At 30.8% G+C, this 17,479-nt stretch overlaps 1 protein-coding gene across 4 annotated transcripts; it reads right to left on the reverse strand.

Annotated features, from left to right (window-relative positions):
• Positions 1–13,395: 13,395 nt before the first annotated feature.
• Positions 13,396–15,575, reverse strand: LOC129315858 (phytolongin Phyl1.1-like). Of its 4 annotated transcripts, none has more exons than XM_054959976.1 (3): positions 15,335–15,575; positions 14,886–14,954; positions 13,396–14,652 (listed from the first exon to the last, which is right to left on the reverse strand). In XM_054959976.1, exon 3 carries the CDS (start codon positions 14,612–14,614, stop codon positions 13,658–13,660), a length of 957 nt encoding a protein of 318 aa, XP_054815951.1. In that variant the 5' UTR covers positions 14,615–14,652; positions 14,886–14,954; positions 15,335–15,575; the 3' UTR covers positions 13,396–13,657. The 4 variants fall into 4 exon arrangements, with proteins under 4 accessions (XP_054815951.1, XP_054815949.1, XP_054815950.1 ...); XM_054959974.1 differs by having other exon boundaries at positions 14,882–14,954; XM_054959975.1 differs by having other exon boundaries at positions 13,396–14,704; positions 14,819–14,954.
• Positions 15,576–17,479: the final 1,904 nt, after the last annotated feature.

A 17,479-nucleotide genomic window follows, 5' to 3' on the forward strand; every position in this document is an offset into this window, starting at 1 on the left:
ATAAAGTTCAAATAAATCTGAGATTTCACTGTTGGAATTTAAACCTAAAGTAAAATTTTGTAAAGGCAAAATGCTAAACATGATAATAAAAGTTGTGTTTCAAGTTGTGGTAATTGGTTGGGGTTAGTTATGTTGAGTTTAAAAATAGCAAACAAAGAAAAATGTAAAGCAAAATGACTGAAAGAACCTTTTTAACAAGTAAGGTAAATATTCTAACAAGTAACTTTATCATTTAACAGGCACGGTAATTGAATTAATAAATTATCAAGAATATTTTAACAATTAACTACAAAGAATTACAAGTTACATTACACATTTAACAAGTATGGTAATTAAGTTAATAAATTATCAAGTAAGGTTAAGAAATTAACATGTAAAGTAAAGATTTTAAGTTTTTAACAAATAACGATAGGAAATTAACATGTAAAGTAAAGAAGGTTATTTCAGTCATTTTGCTTGACATTTTAATTTCAGTTTAGGCCCAAATTCTTGATGTGAAATTTCATATTTATTTGGGCCTCATTTTTAATAATGTCACATCCTTGGTCTTTTAATGAAATTGTCCTCATTTTCAGTTATGAGAAAGTCACTTACAAAAAATGAGAAGTGAAGATGGAAGGGGAAAAAATCGTAGAATTTATAAAGAATAGAAGGGAGAGAAAAAAGCTTTCCCTTCTTATATTTGGATAAATCAATATATCTTATATAACAAAATAACTCAAGCCAATGCCTTTCACGGCCTTCTCATGGCTTCTCTCACAAATTACTGTTCAAAGGAACTGTGTCAACTTTTGCCATAGTACTAGCTCATGTATAGGGTTCCATGCAAAGATCTCTCTTCTCCACATGACTAGCATTTGAAGTTGGATATCTTGAAGCATACGCTTCTCACTTCACCCCCCTATGGTGATATGATGATCTTTGTTCTTAGAAAGGATAGTAAAATTTTAGGTCCATCAAGTTTGCTTCAATTATAAATTTAATTCCTCAAGTTTGATTTTTATCAATTTAGTTCATTTTGTTCTTTTAAATTATCATGTTAATCCTTTCAAAACACAACTAGCCCTCAAATTAGTCAAATGTACACAATATATATATATATATATATATATGACTTCATATGTATGTGAAGATAAATAAGAACAAATTAACTCTCAAATTAGTTTAATTTTTATCAATCTAGTTTCTTATGCTACTATTTGTTATTTTGTTCTTTTATAACTTGCATCTGTCTGTTTTTTCTATATAATGAATTATACTTCTTTTTATTAATCTACATAAGGATACACATCCTGTGCAATGGTGTGTGTAACATCCCAAGTTTTTAATTCAAAAGTTAATTACTAATTTAAGGGTAACTTATTAAATTAGTGGATTAATTAATTTAAGCATATTTTTGAATTGTAAATTGACATTTTGGGGCATTAGACCACTGCATAATCAGGCTAGGAGGAAATTTAGAGTAGATTTGGTCAAGTGGGAGAGCTAAAGTGAGAAGTATCTCACTGTACCACATATCACAGTATGGCGCAATGCATTACAGTGTATGGTATCAAAATTTGACTTTTTAAAAAGGGGTCAACTTGTGAGATTTGAGGGAGAAAAGGGAAAAACAAGACCAAGAAGAGAAAAGGAGTTTAGCTTTTCTAGGGCATAAGATCACAGGCAATTGGAGGTAAATTTTGACCCATCATCTACCAAATAAGCTTTATATCTCATTTTTCTCATGTTCTATCATATTTTCTCTTGGTTTGAGATATGAAAAAATTAGATTTTGACATAGTAAGGGGTTTTTGTTGGGCCCAAAGATTGTTAAAGGTTTGTTGGAAGTTAATTAAGAAATTGTAACTAGATTTGTGGGTTTTTATTGAATAATGGGACTTTGGCTAAATTATGGCTTTAAAGAGGAGGGTTCAAAGTGGTGAAACTCTATATTGATAGCAATGGGTTAGTAGAAGTTGTAGGAAGTGACAGAAGGTAGTTTGGACATAAAATTGTCTAAAGAAAGGGATGAGGAGTTTATGTTAGTCTAATTATACTAATAAGTACTTGTGTTCAATTTAGAATTGACATATAGTGATTAATTATGTAGATTTCGATCACTTGGAACCTCTCTGAGGTTGAAGTAAGTTGAAGCATTAGGAGTGACCACAGGTAACCCTTTTAGTAATAAATGAGTTGAGGTAATTGGATAATTTATATTATTTGTTAGTTTGTTTAACTATTTACAAGTAAATTGTGAAATGAAATATTTGGATATTTACTTTTAGAAATAACTTAAAAACAATTAAACAAGTCAATAAATAGTATGAATTATCCAGTTACCACAACTTTTCTATTATTAAAAGAGTTACCCGTGGGTACTTTTAACACTTCAACTTACTTCAACCTCAAAGAGGTCCCAAATAATTGAAATCTATAAAATTAAGCACTATATGTCAATTTCAAATTAAAAACAAGTACTTAACAATACATTAAACTAACTTAAACTGTTAATCTCTATCATTAGGCAACTTTAAGTCTTAATCACCTTCCATAAACTTCTTACAATTTCTACTAATTCCATTACAATTAATATAGGTTTTTCACATTGTAAAACCTCTCAATTGAAACTAAAATTTAACCAAAGCCTCTAAACTCAACTATCGACCACCCAACTACTCACAACTCCTCAAATTAACTTTCAATAACCTTTTTATGACTATCGAGCTAGAAAATAATCCCTCACTAACTCAAAATTAAATTCCTCTGTATCTCAAAGCAAGAGAAATTGGGTAGAATAAGAGAGTAAGAAGGTACTAAGTTTACCCGATATACGGTGGGTCGAAAACAACTCTTAGGTGCCCAAAATTTCTTGCCCTAATAGAGAAAGCTTCCCTCACTCTCTTCTCTCATGTTTTTCTCCATTTTCCTCTCTACACTTGACTTGATTCATGACCTATTTAATTAACTTTTTGTATCATATGTCGTGATGCATAGTGCCATGTTGCAGTGCATAGTGCAATGAGTAAAAACCCACTTTAGCTCTCCCTCTTCAATCTTGATTTTCCCCAACTTTCACAAAATCCTAATCTTGAAGTTAACTAACAATGAAAATGTTAATTTACAATCAAAATCACAATCGATTTAATTAATTCACTAATTTTTTTAATTTATCTTTAATTAGTAATTAGTTTTCAGATTAAACATTCAAGATGTTATGACTAGCACCATAGGGTATCTGGTGCAGCAAACATATTATGGACTGTGTTACCTTGGGACATTTGAGCAGTCATAATATGATTATGTGCTCCTTAGTAGCTAAAAGGATGTGGTATTGGAGTAGTAACACCCCAAATATGTGTGTAATATAAGGAATCCATAATTCAAGAGTGGGATAGAACACTTTTGGCTAGACAGTTCTAACATAAAAGGTGAGTTCAAATCAATTTATTCAAGGTTGATCCAGTATTATAGTCTACAAATTTAGTTGAAGGTAGATGTGGAGGTTTAGATGTATAATATGATCATGCATGTGATATTTCCTTTATTGTAATATAACATGTAGTTATAATCCTACTTTACATACTTGTTTATGGTTTTATTTGCTAATAGATAGTTGTAAATTATTTTGGTTATTAAGATTACATCTCACCCCGTGGTTATTATTTTACAAATTCATATACAAATAGGAGTTTAGAGAAAAGATTTGGGCTAAGAGTAGCAAGGCTACTATTGTATGGCCCTGGCATTGTAATTTGTGTAATGAATTTGTATAAATGTTTATGTTTATAAGTTGCTTAGTAGGAATGCGTACATTTTGGTTGCATTTATATGAGATGGTGTGTTGAGTATCTTAGCTTTGGAATATGTGTTTGTGATGAATATGGTAAGAGAGTTGAGATACTAGTACAAGTTCACATTGAAATGAATATTTTGATCTGTATTATGGAATTTGGCCAAAGGTGTTGTCTTTATGCAAATATGCAATATGGCCTTATTTTGTAAGAAATTAGAACGTTGGAGTGGCCAAATTTGATCTAATATGAATGATTATTGATATAATTGTTTGATTAGATGTGTATTGGTCCATTTGATGTGGGTGAGGCAAAAAAAGTGGGCTAATGATACAAGTTTGGGAATTGGGATGCTCAGTTACTAGAAAATGACATAGAAGTGTCATTTTGCATCTAGGTGTTCAATTTTAAAATGGAATAATAGATTGAAGTGAAACTTGTATAATTAGTTAGATTTGTGAAATGAGCTATATATAAACACTTAAATTACTCAAATTGAACATTATATATGAAAATGGTGCGCATTGAAAGTTTGCTTCTGGTGAGCTGTTATGACAACAGATACTGTCATGTGAGCTATGCTGCATGTCAACATGCCATGACATATGACACAGAGTTGGAAGTTAGTTTTTTGTGCCATATGTTGCAGCATATAACACACAAGGTACAACATATATACCTATATGGGTGAAAATAACCTTTTTGCCCCTATTTTCTTATGTATTATGATTTTAAATTCATAAATGCTTCCATTGCTCATAAGAATGCATTATTTTGGATTTAAATATAATTTTGAAGGGTTTTGGAATACCAACCATTTTCAAAAGTTTTATTTTGTATTATTAAACCCTGTTATTATTAAAGTAAGCTTAAGAGCTTAATAACACTTAATTACCATTATATGTTAATTGTGGTGATTATTTAGTAATGCCAAAGTAAACATTACAGTGTGGGTACAATGCTTGGGAAGTGGGGAGTCCTCATCATTAGTTTTTATCCAATGGATGGGAAGAAAGAAATGTATAAAACTTCTCATTTACTAAGCACACAATCACATTATATCCACTTTGATTTTGACTCTTTTAAGTTCCATGATTCCACTATATTATAATTATTTTATTTTATTTTATTTTATTTTTCTTAAAATAAAAATTATAAAAATAAATTTGTTTAATAAATATGCTTTATCATTTATCTAGATAGTCCATTTTTAATTTGGATAGTCCAAATTTAATACTAATTGTTTTATATTTTTTATAAATTAACTATCCAGATTTACTTTAAACAATTCAAACTTAAAATTTTAACCTTTAATTTTTTTAAAAAAAAAATTGGAAGGTGCCACGATTTTATCTTTATTGTTAATGTTGTATTTATCAAAATAAAAATTTATAAGAATCATAAAAATTTTAATATCAAATTTGGAAGTACATCTAAATAGTTAATTTATAAAATTTTAAAAAATTAATATTAAATTGAATCGTCCAAATTAAATCTGTATTACCCAAATTGGTGATTAATAGATTTATTAAAAAATTTATAATCCAATGTTAATAAAATTAGACTTGTCATTGAACCAATCAAAATAATTGGCTCATAGTTCAATGGTTGGATTGTTATCTAAACCATGGTTCAACGGCGATGAATAAATTGATATGTTAAATAATGCATGCTTAAAATAAAAAGAAATAATTATATACAATAATAAAAATAAATTTTTAAATTTGAAACAAAATGATATAAAATAAAAAGGTAATATCTATCTATACTCTATCATGTTAATCCAAAATATGTATACTTATTTCATGATGTATAATTTATAACTTTAAAATATATACATATATACATATTTCTTACATATTTGTTCATTTTTCTTCATCCATCAATGCTTATTAGGTACAAATATACATAAATTATAGTTTATAAATATAAATTAAAATTTAAAAAATGCAAAAAAAAGTAGAATTGAGTCAATCGATTTTGCTTGTTTTGACTGATTCAACCAGCTCTTGAGCGATTCTCAAATATAGCAATTTTATGATGTAACCAAACTAAATTTAAGATCGATTCTCGATTTAACTAGTCAAATCAGTTGGTCCAATTTAGTTCTAATAATATTGACTTGTGAAGATTATAAACATGATTGTGTGCTTTGCAAATGAGAAGTTTTTTATGCACTTCTCTCTTCCCATCCATTGGAAAAAAATTGACAATGAGGATTCTCTACTTTCCAAGCGCTGCACCCACACCACTACATAGAATCCATATCCATATGCATGATTGTTATTAATATTCATTTATCTATGCCAGAGGATTTTAACAATATTATTTCCTTTCTAAATAATAAGGATCACACTAATTATTGGGGGGACAAACTTAAACGATCGAATTAATAACTGAAATAAACTTAAATGACTAAATAGATTAAAAGAAAATAAACTTTAAAGATCAAATTGATAATTAAGGCAAACTTGAAAGGACTAAAAATTTTATTATTGTTAAAAAATAAAAATATGTAAAAAAAAAAGAAAAAAAGCGCTCATAAAATTCATTTTCCTATTGATGAATTGGAGGGAGCCATGAGGCAATTAAATATAGATAGTGTTCTCAGGTCAGATGGTTTTCATTTCAAATATTACCAAATCTATTGAAACCTTGTGAATAACAATGTGTTTCACTTAACACAGTAAATCTTTTAATATATGTTTCACTAAATCATACATTCATTAGTATCATTAAGAAATGTGAAAGTTCCCTATCACTGAATGACTTTTCCCCGACAAGTCTTTGCAGTGATATATAAGATCATAGCCTGGGGGCGAAGAAATAAACTGAAATTAGTGTTGGAGGAAATTATCACACATTATCCCTAGAAGAAAAATTAGTAATAGTATTATAATAGGTTGAAGGACATTTTTGTCCCTTACCTATTTTGCAAAGAGAAATGGATATTTTAAAACTATTTATTAAAATAATGTTACACTTTAGATATTAAAATTGTTGCAATGTTACCCTTTAGCTAACAGGTATTACTGTTAACTGTTAACTTTAAATTAAACCAACTTGCTAGGGACTTAATAGGCAAAATTTCAGAATAGATTTGCAAAATTGGAATGCATATTGTAAATCAAGAGTTGAGGATTGTTTAGGCTTCAAAGAACAACAAAATAGAATAGGTAAATGTCAATTTTTATCCTTGAAGTATTCTCTAAAGGGCACCTAAAACCATAAACTATTGGTCAGAGTAATTTTACCTTTAAAGTAATTAAAATGGAACATTTTGCCCTTACCATTAAATTCCCTAACTATCAACGTTAAAGTTTTCGTTATCATTTTCTAATGGTCAATATTGAGAATTTGACAGTAAGGATGAAAATGTTCTGTTTTAATTATTTTAAGGACAAAATTACTCTAATTAATAGTTTAAGGTGTTAGGTGCTTTTTCAATAATATTTCATCGACAAAAATGCACCTTTACCCAAATAGAATTGCCTTACTAGGAAAGCTTGCTTAAAAACTTTTTTTTTTTTAAGTTACCTTTAGAATCTTTCTTTTGCTAAGTGTTTCAAAACCTAAGTTTTGACTAGATCCTTAAGTTTTTTCATTTCATCATAGGTTCTCAATGGAAGATTGGGAACATTTTGCAAAATCCACTAGAAGATTAGTGATAGGTGGGATATTTTATTGCATAACCACCTTTGGTAGCATGTAAGTGGCCTTTGCCATTGACAATGATGACAGAGCCAGCAAACTCCATTCTTAAAGCCAATAATTCGAGCCAGGCTCGATGGATTAACCTAAATCTATCAAAAAAAGGTTAGAATTGATCTTGATTATATGGACTTTTTTAAAGTGTAAGATACTTTAAACTCTATTTAAATAAGCCCAAACTGAATTGAGCCTAACTTGAATAAGCCCACCCACTGAAATAATAGCTCTATATGTATGTACAGTTGATAATTCTCACTAAGCCCAACGAGCCATCCTAAACCCGGCCGAAAAAAGTTAAGATCAGGCTTAACTATATAAGCTTTTTTTCAAATGTAGGATACTTCAAATCCGATCCGAATAAGCCTAATCCGAATTGAGCCTAGTCTAAATAAGCTCAGCCCACTCAGATCATCAACTCTAACCATTTTGCATGATCAAGGTGGGATTATAAAACTTAATCTCTTATATGATGCTGAAACGGACAAAGCACATCATTGTCATGTAATTCATATAATTGACTTCATTTAATAGGATAAGACTTGTTATTATTGTATATGATGCTCAAACAGTGACCCACATTCTTACCTTTCTTTATCACAGAATAACAAGACAACAAAATTTGGACTATAAGATTGCAGATGCATACTTGGAATTAGTTAAGACTTGGCAAAACAGATCTCAGCCAAGACTTAATTGGTCCTTTATTTGGACAACGAAAATTCCGTATAAGATACAGCTTTTTGTTTGGAAACTACTGCATAATGTTACTCCTATGAAAACAACATTGTTTGAGCATCACACCTGTCTCAATTCAATATAAGATTTTGTAGAGAAACCACATATCATAAAAAGCTTCTGCTTTTTAATTGTTCTTTTGCTAGGTGCATATGGTAGGGGGATCCAAGTTGAGGGAGTTTTCAGATACAAGCTGAGTTAGGAATCTTTTATTTTTTTTAAATACTACTCAAATGTCGATGGCATATTTTAAGAAGACTTGAATAAGAGAACTTCTCAATTTCTTTCAATGAGCTTTGCTTCTTTAGTGTTCTAGATTGAACACCACGTGATTTATTACGTATTGTGGCGTTGAGAGTTCCATGTTCAAGCTCCACTTGGGATAATGTTAGGTTGCAAGGTAAGCTATTTGGAGGCTTTCATGACACAATTTAACTGCTGTCATTTTATACTCAACATGGAGGCTTCCAAATTCAAAATGGGACAAAAGAACTAATCATTCCGGTCCAGGTCATCCTCTGGCATCAATGCTCCCTTAGTTTTTATTATAAAGTACCTTTAATTATCTAATCAGAATTAAACAAATGTGGTTAAGTTATTAACTTTGTCTGAAAATAAAATAAATTTTCAATTGTATCCCTATTTAAATAAAAAGTTTGCAAATTTGCATTACATTTTCTATCACAGTCAATGAGTTTAAATAGGAACAATATTAGAAAAATGTAATTAATATCCTATCAAATACCTTATATGAAAAGCCAAAGAATTTTTCCAGAAGACGCTCTATAATAGGCACCAAAATGAGTACTTGGCATGTACTTGCAAAAACAAGTAAGAAAGCAGCAGCAGTGCCTGATCATGTATTTATGTACTATTTGATCATGACCTATTGCACTCATGAACCAGCGGATAAGCGGATCAGGGCATTTTACAAGCAACATTAGAGGCTACTAGACAAATCTTGAAATTTATCCAGCAACAGCAGAAGAGCATGCTAATTGTGTGTTTGGTTCCATGTTGGAAATCACTACAATGATGGTTTTGTTGAAAGCAGGTGGTTTCCAACATGAAACTAAACATGCTTTCAATCCGAAGGAGTTAACATTCTTTCTGCAAGATTTTAGATGGACAAAGAGTGGGTGGGTCGGGCTCAATTCAAATTGAGGTTAAAATACCTGAACATATAAAAAAGCCTATATATTCAAATGCAGACCTAACATCTCAATTTTTCGAGGTAGCTTGAATATCGAATTGTTAAATGTTTATATTATATTATGTTATTTTTCTTTTTTTAGCCAATTTCAATTTTTATATTAAAAAATTAAGATTTTCAATTTTTATCTTATTTTTGATAAAAAATTATCTTACTTAAATTTATTTTATTAATAATAAAAAAAATTCTGGTATTCAAGCTAAAGCTTATTTGGCAGATTTTTCAGGCTTACTTGGGTAGACAAATAAGTCTGAAGTAAAGAAAACTTTCTAAATTCTCAAGTCTAACCCTAAAATTTTTTTGGCAAATTTAAGTTAGCGCGTTGAGCTTAGTCCAAATTACGGGCTAAAAGGAGAGTATCCTGTCCTATCTAGTCTAGAATATCTTTTACAAGATGCTAAATTTTACCATTTTGGTTTCACTGGTTTTACAGCTACTTTGTATCAACCTGGTATGTACCCCTCTGCTCCTTGACTTCATGCTAATATGATTATGTCCTTTGATGCTGACTTCATTATCCCAAAATGAAGGATCTATTTTACCCACACATATCTCCCCAAAGACAATGTAAGTCAATATGGTTTCAGGATAGCCAAACATCTCACTTCCTATCAGAAAAGTTTCTCCCTGTCTTGAGTTCAATTATCAACAAAGATTCAATTTTTTGCATCAAAATCAGGATGTTAACCGATCGTACAAACTAATGATGATGACAACTGGGCGAAGCAATGTCAGTTTTCATACTAGGCATCTTCATTAAGTTCTCTGTCTCTTGCTCCCACAATCATGAAGGTTTCTAGCTTTCTTTTTTCTATTTTCATTAAGTTCTCTTTCTTTGTGGTTTTTTTTTTTTTTCCTTTTAAATTTCCTTTCTTTGTTTCTTTCTTTATGTTTTATAAGCACTATAAGCACACACCACGGATATTTTATTGCCCGATATCTTTAAGAAAAGACCCAAAATACACTAAAAATGGTCAGAGAAATTTATATTTGATAAAACTGCTTTTAAATCAATCTATTTCTCTGTATACTAAAGCGATATCAGATCAAGAAATTCATATATAAATCAATACATTAATTTGAAAATAAACCTCTTTCATCTCAGGCTTAAGTTTTATCATTGATAATTTTGTAAATTTACGTTATACAAGGAATTTGAGGCAAGTTCAAGATAAGAATTATGACTATCCTATCATGATCATCTCAAAACTGAATTATGAGCCTGTTTGGTACAAAGAGGGAATGAAAATGGGGAAGAAAATGAGAAAGTACTCCCAAAAATATGAGAAGCTCTCTTTGCAAAACAAAGCAAATAAATAAAAAAGCAAATCAAGACACACGTTGCCATCTATTAAACATGATAAAAATATCTTCCCTTAAATTTTTCCTACCTCAAGTCCCTTTTACCAAGTATAGCCTAGAAAGATCAGATTTTTCTAGTCCCCTTCAAACCTCGGTCACATTAACTAACCCAATCCAAATAGAACAGAACAAGTCAGGTTACATTAACTAAGCTGCAGGTTCAGTGAAAGCTAAGCTCTATATAATGAGTTAAGAGACAACTTAATGCCACCGAGAAGATTCAGCTCAAGTGAGTCAAAAATTTATCAGGGAAGAGCCACACAAGCAAGCTGATCCTCTCCCAACTAAGTCAGAAAATCCTTTCTAAACTTGTGGAGGTTAGCAATCTCTACATTTTATGTTTTGGATTAAAACCCTTCACCTTTTCACTGATACACAAAACAAGCACAAGGTATTCAATTCAAGTGATTTTCTTGTAAATACATAATTAATGCAAAGGCACTTAGCTCATTTTAATATGCATAATTCAAGCAGTATTATAAGAAAATGATGTAAATACCCTTGCACCTTTTTGGTCCAAATACAATTGGGGATCTTGCTGTCCTAGATCACACTATACTCCAAACACCAATGAAAGGGTTGGGTGCAAGTCTGTGAAGTAATATACTTCTAAACCTAAACAACTTAGCAATATCCAATAATCCAAGTATCTTACGTTATTATTTTCTTTTTTTGCTTTTTTTTTTTTTTTTTTTGTGGGTGGAGGGGGACCTACTACACATCAAGCTGTAAAGTCATAGTATTCAAATTATTCAATTTCAAGCACAAGACAGAATCACTAAAAGACAAATTATTTTGTCGATATGGGATTTCTAGTCTCTCATTCTACCTTTCTTGTGGTTTTGTACCCATTTTAGAGTTATCAAAGTTTGAACCATCTCTAGCAAGAGCCTGAGGAGCATCAAGTAGGTACGAAAGCCAAACATATGGAAATAAATAAACCTTTTCATTCTTCCTCACGATGTCGTTATGTCATGAGGATGTCAAAGTTGAACGTGCATCTAACATGTGACGTGCCTGAAAAGCAAGTGTATTATCGATGCACTTCAACTAAAATGAAGGAGTATCAAAGCATCTACTTCAATAAGAAAAAGTAGTTGTTCTATTTAATTTGTTACAAATCAGCAGCACAGCAGTAAAAACTGCATCAGAGGAATAGTCCAACCTTTATATAGGATCATAATTTCCTGGCATTAACTGTTATAGGTCATGGTAGTTGATCTTATGCAGCCCTTTGCTAATCCTAAGAGAACCATTATTAATGGCTTGTTTAGTTTCCTACATATGGACGAAGATATTGGCATTAACTGCAAAATTTCTACGACAACCTTGAACTCAAAAGGGGAATGACTTCCTCAATTGGTAAAGATGACGCAATTTCAGAGCTCTTTGCCTGAAAGCAGATGTTTTAACTGAACAGCATCCATCTTGTAAATTGAATGGAGAAGCTGATGGTATGATGGATTGATCATTAGACTACTAATGCTACTTTGGCACAGTTATAGCAGTATTTCAATATCTAATGTCTATGACGGAATCCTAAGAAAACCTGGAGAACCCAGCCTTCAAGACTGACTTCTAAGGAAGTAAAACCAAGCCATTTAAGTACTACAAGAATTACTTGGGGCTACTAGTAAGACTCCATTATATCATCACTATTGAAGAGCCAAAGTCATCAACAATTGCACCCTACAATGCTTACTCCAGCCACCTGCTGGTTGCACCCTCTGCAGATAGTCCTTTCCACGGAAGTCGTAAGAAGTTTGTAAGAGGAAAGATACATGTCACTTTGGTTTACAAGAATTACTTGTGGCTACCCTATGAAGGCCTTCATCACTCTCCTATGTCTGTTCATAACTTTATGCATATTTCTTTTATAGAAGGCTGATATAATACCGAATTTATCAGTTCAAATAATTTTTCTGGTGTATGAACCTCCAAGAGAAAATGAATACAGATATATATATATATATATATCATGAGCTTTTGAAAGATAGATGCCTCAACTATTTGGTCCTTGAATCTTCTCCAACACAATTCATTCCTTGAATATTTTTAGATCTCCGTTTGTTAGTTCCCCTAGTAGTAAAAAAACAGGGAAAAAAACATGCTCCAAAGACTAACCATGAGCTAGTAAAAAAATGCAGGAACTGAATCACGTAAATGTGAAATACAGGGACAAATTTCCTAACTATGTATCTTTGAAGGACCAAAAATATACATGTCATCTACAAATAACCATAAACAAGAGAATCTGAATTTTTTCTGGCCACTACCAGACATCTCACCAGGGCTCCGATAAATAGAACATTCAACAGGTTTATAGCATAATTCAAGATTCTACATGGGAACTACTTTCCTGAGATATGATTAGTGATCTAGGTGCTTTCTTCAACTTCTAACTTATGGTTTTCTTCTTTCTACCCTCATTAATTACGAAATGTTAAAAGTTAAAACAGAAAAATATTCAAGCAGAGAAGGTAATAAAACTTGTCTGAAGAATTTTGGAACTATAATTACTCAAAGTTAGCAAAAGAACAAAAATTTGGTGACACGTCAGCTCCTGATGATCATACCATTACCCAAAGCAGTACCATATAAAAAAGTGAATCAAGAACCATATGATTTCTCCCAACATTCATCTATAATAAATACAAATGTGTTGAAGAAACTGTACAGCAGATGGGTAACTCAATGGACATGACTATCAGTGCTATGTCTTACAGACAAGATCAATGTGTCACCTCCTTCTACATGCTCCACAAAGAAACTTGTTTCTGTCACAGATCACCATGTGTAGTGATTTTCAAGTTTCAGCTTGAATTGCAATTGAAATCCAAAATAATACAAGACTGCATATTTAGCGAATGCAGGAAATGCCACCACATACTATTAACCAGATGACAAATAATATTAAACAGACAGCTGCATCAATAGCTAAAACAATGCGTACTTGGCGCCACCATTTCTTGCGAATGCTTTGAGGACCTGATCTCATCCTCATCGAACCAAAATCTTTCTGCAAAGAGAATGAAGCAGCTGCTCCACCTTGACTATTAGAGTCCACATTTCCTGAATCAACCTTTATTCCCCTATCTGTAGATTTCCGATTCTCTTCCAACTCAACATCTCGCATTGCAATCACATGATCTTTTGCTTTCTTCTTATCTTGCTTGTTAGATTTTCCCAATAAAGGGGCTTTTGTTGAGCTAGCACCTTCAATCTGTCCATTTAGATTACTTGGTGATGGAGACAGACCCACTTGAAAAGGCAAAGTTTCATCCCTCAAATTGCTATTATTATCCGACACACTCTCCAATGAAGTGATCAGGCGGCGGATAACTGGAACTAATTTTTCCTGAATGTAAACAGAATTCATATTTGACAAACTTCCTCTTGAATCCTTTTTGGCTAAGTTTCTGAACTCATCCCTAACATGCTCCAAAAAGCGAAGAACTCCAGAGTTACCAAGACTTTCATCAACAATTGTAAAGTAAACATAACCATCTTCCATCAAAAACCCATAAGTCCTTTTACCAATTGTCTCAAAATACCACCAGTGGAAAGAGGGAGCCCTCTCCATGCACAGGGCTGCAACATTCTCAATTTCATGGTCTCCACCACTATATGCATACAGAATGCGGCTTCCCTTAGAAACACAACAATAATAAACTTTATTTTGAATTGAATCCATAGAGATACAGATAATAGCCTGAATATGATCACAGCCAAATCCACTCTGATGCCAGGACCAATAATCAAATGGCACCACTGCTCTCTTAATGGATCTTGGATTGATATGATAGACCTTTAACATACAAGCAAACTGAAATCTTGCGTGCTGCTACCAAGAACCTAAAAAATAAAGATTTGGCAAAAGAACCCAATAAGCACTTCAAGGAAAGAGGCAAAAACCAAGCAAACAACAACAACAACAACAAGCCTTTATCCCACTAGGTGGGGTCGGCTACATGGATTGCAAGACGCCATTGTGCTCTATCATTTATTAAGCTTTTAGAAGGCAAAAACCAAGCAAAGTGCAAGAAATTCGTCAGCTGTAAATTCAAAGGCCTCCATGAAATACCAACGCAGACATTCAGCGAAGCATTGAAAATCAAGAAGCAAGTCCTTCATGCCAGCTATCAATGCCGTTTCTTCTGTGATTCAAATAATGATTGCAGCTAATCAACAATAATAAACAATATAGAAATATAAGACCACAGTCAACTCCATTAGATCTTTCAGTTGACACTAGAACAAGAATTTGACACCGTTCGGATCAGAAAACTTACAACAAGAATTATTTAAAACACATAATTTCTTCACCGAAAGATCCTTCAACTTTTATGGGCAAATGAAAACCCAGAAGCTCAGTTCAATCGATTTGTAAAATCAAAAGCAAGATTATCAATTTACCAAACCTAAATGTAAACCCATTTAGCTTTCAGGTGTAAATTCTTCAAAATGTTAATTATTTTCAAATTCCTGCTATTTTTGCAATATTCCCAGCAAGAAAGCAGATCGTACAGCGACATACCTGATAACTGTGTTCTTCGGCAGATTGATTCATCGAGATAGAAAGAGAAGCTTCCGAGGTAAAGCTAGCAAGAACAATATCAGAAAGAATTATGAAAGAGAAGGGCGAAAGCGAAAAACTCATGAACCCAAGAAAAGAACACAAGCCGCGTAACATGGTTCATGTTTTTTTAACCCTCAAGCAATGCGTTTGAGTTTTGACTCACTTGACTTTCTTTGATATTTATCTCTTTTTTCCTGCAAGCTGTAAGATCGTTTGAAACTTACAGAAAAAAATGGTGGGACGATTGTCTTACTTGTACGTATTCACATTGATATTGATTAGATGATTAAAATATAAGGTTTAATTTGTGGAATAAAAAACTAAGATGCAATGAGTTCTGACCAAGCCAAGCAAAGAATTAATTGAAGAATTAAGACTTTAAAAAAGAATATCAAATTGTGTATTTGTTTTATTTTTCTGGAAAAATGATTTTTTGTTGACATATTAAAAAATTTAATTCAAAATAACTGGGACTCGTTTAAGTTAAATAATTTAACTGTGCATAGTTTGAAAATAAAATGTTTTTTAAATGCAAGAAATTATGCTGAGAGAAAATGTTTGTCACTTGCAAACCGTAATTTTTCTTTTATAAATTTTATGATTTAAAATTTATGTCCAACGTCTAACACCCGAATGATTTACAGTAGATTAAAAAAAATTTAAAACCAACATATTGACAGCCTCATTGATTACAAAATGGAAAAAAAAAAAAGGAAAATGTGTAATATTTAATTTAAATTCTCAGCATCTTTTTAATTAACAAATATTAAATAATGTAATCAATTTAATATGCTTCCTCCATTAAAAAAAATATAAAGTATTTTTGAAAAGTTTAATATTAAAAATTATAAAAAAAATTTAGTATTTTAAAATATAATCATTATGTTTTTTTAAATACTCATAATAAATAAATTACTTTATATTTATTTTAAAATAAAATACTCTGTTAAATAGAGATAAGTATGAAAAGATGATGTTAGTTTGAAGATAAATAATTACTTTATTGAAGATGAGATTTTTGCATAATTTGATATAATTTTTAATAATTGAATCCGTTTTATTTGATAGAGAAATGTCATTATTGTTAAAAAATTTCTGCATTTATAACAATGAGACGAAGTTTTTAAATTAAAAAACAAACACAAACATCATTACATAAAAATTGAATAAGTGTGGTGTGTATTTTAACTCATTCTTGAAAATGAAATTTTCAATCTTTATTTCTTTATGCAAAAGATAGAGATGTAATTTTACTACTTCAATGCAATTATATATATTCCTTAAATAAAGTTGCGTTTGCAAGGATGCCACATGCATGATTGACCGAATCGCTTTTCATAAACTTAAATATGTGAAGGAAATATGATAGTCATGTTCCAGAATAAAAACTAAATTATAGTTAGGTCCCAGATTAGGTCCCAGACAATTTTTTAAAAATAATTACAAATATTGATTCATATGAAAAATGATTATAAATTTATTAGTTTTAATTGCAAATGAAAAATTAAGTTTTCATTCAAAATAAACATTAATTTTTAAATGTAACTTTTAATTTGCAATTTATATTTTGTTTTAAAGAAAAAAAGTGAGGGCAAATCCCAAACAAAACTTTGTTAATTAATTAGACCAAGAAGGATTTATCTCAATACAACAAATACTCATGTTCTCCAGGGGCTGAGTGATAAAATTAAAAGTTTAAAACTATTAGGCATCTCTAAATTATTCTTGCAAGCTAATTAGCACAATAATTTCCTTCTCTAAATGTGTGAATATTTTGAACTTTCACTCATTTCTGTTACTCCTTTCGTTTAAAAATATAAGGTATTTTTAATTAAATCTCACTCCAAATAAAGTAATTACTTACCTTTTAACTAATCTTATGCTTTCATATTTACCTCTATTAAACATCTTATAATAAATATATAAGTCATTATCAATAGAGACATTTTTGAAAATAAAGAAATAATTACACTTTGAAAGACTAAAAATGCTTTATATTTTTTAACATCTAATTCCACAAAAAATGCCTTATATTTTTGAATGGAGAGAGTATTTGTAATTGAAATTTCTATTTATAACTATTTAAATTAGTATTTATAATTT

The sequence above is a fragment of the Prosopis cineraria genome, unplaced genomic scaffold (assembly GCF_029017545.1).
Source record: "Prosopis cineraria cultivar Desert tree isolate PC_DT_omini unplaced genomic scaffold, ASM2901754v1 PC7, whole genome shotgun sequence".
NCBI classification, from domain to species: Eukaryota; Viridiplantae; Streptophyta; class Magnoliopsida; order Fabales; family Fabaceae; genus Prosopis; species Prosopis cineraria.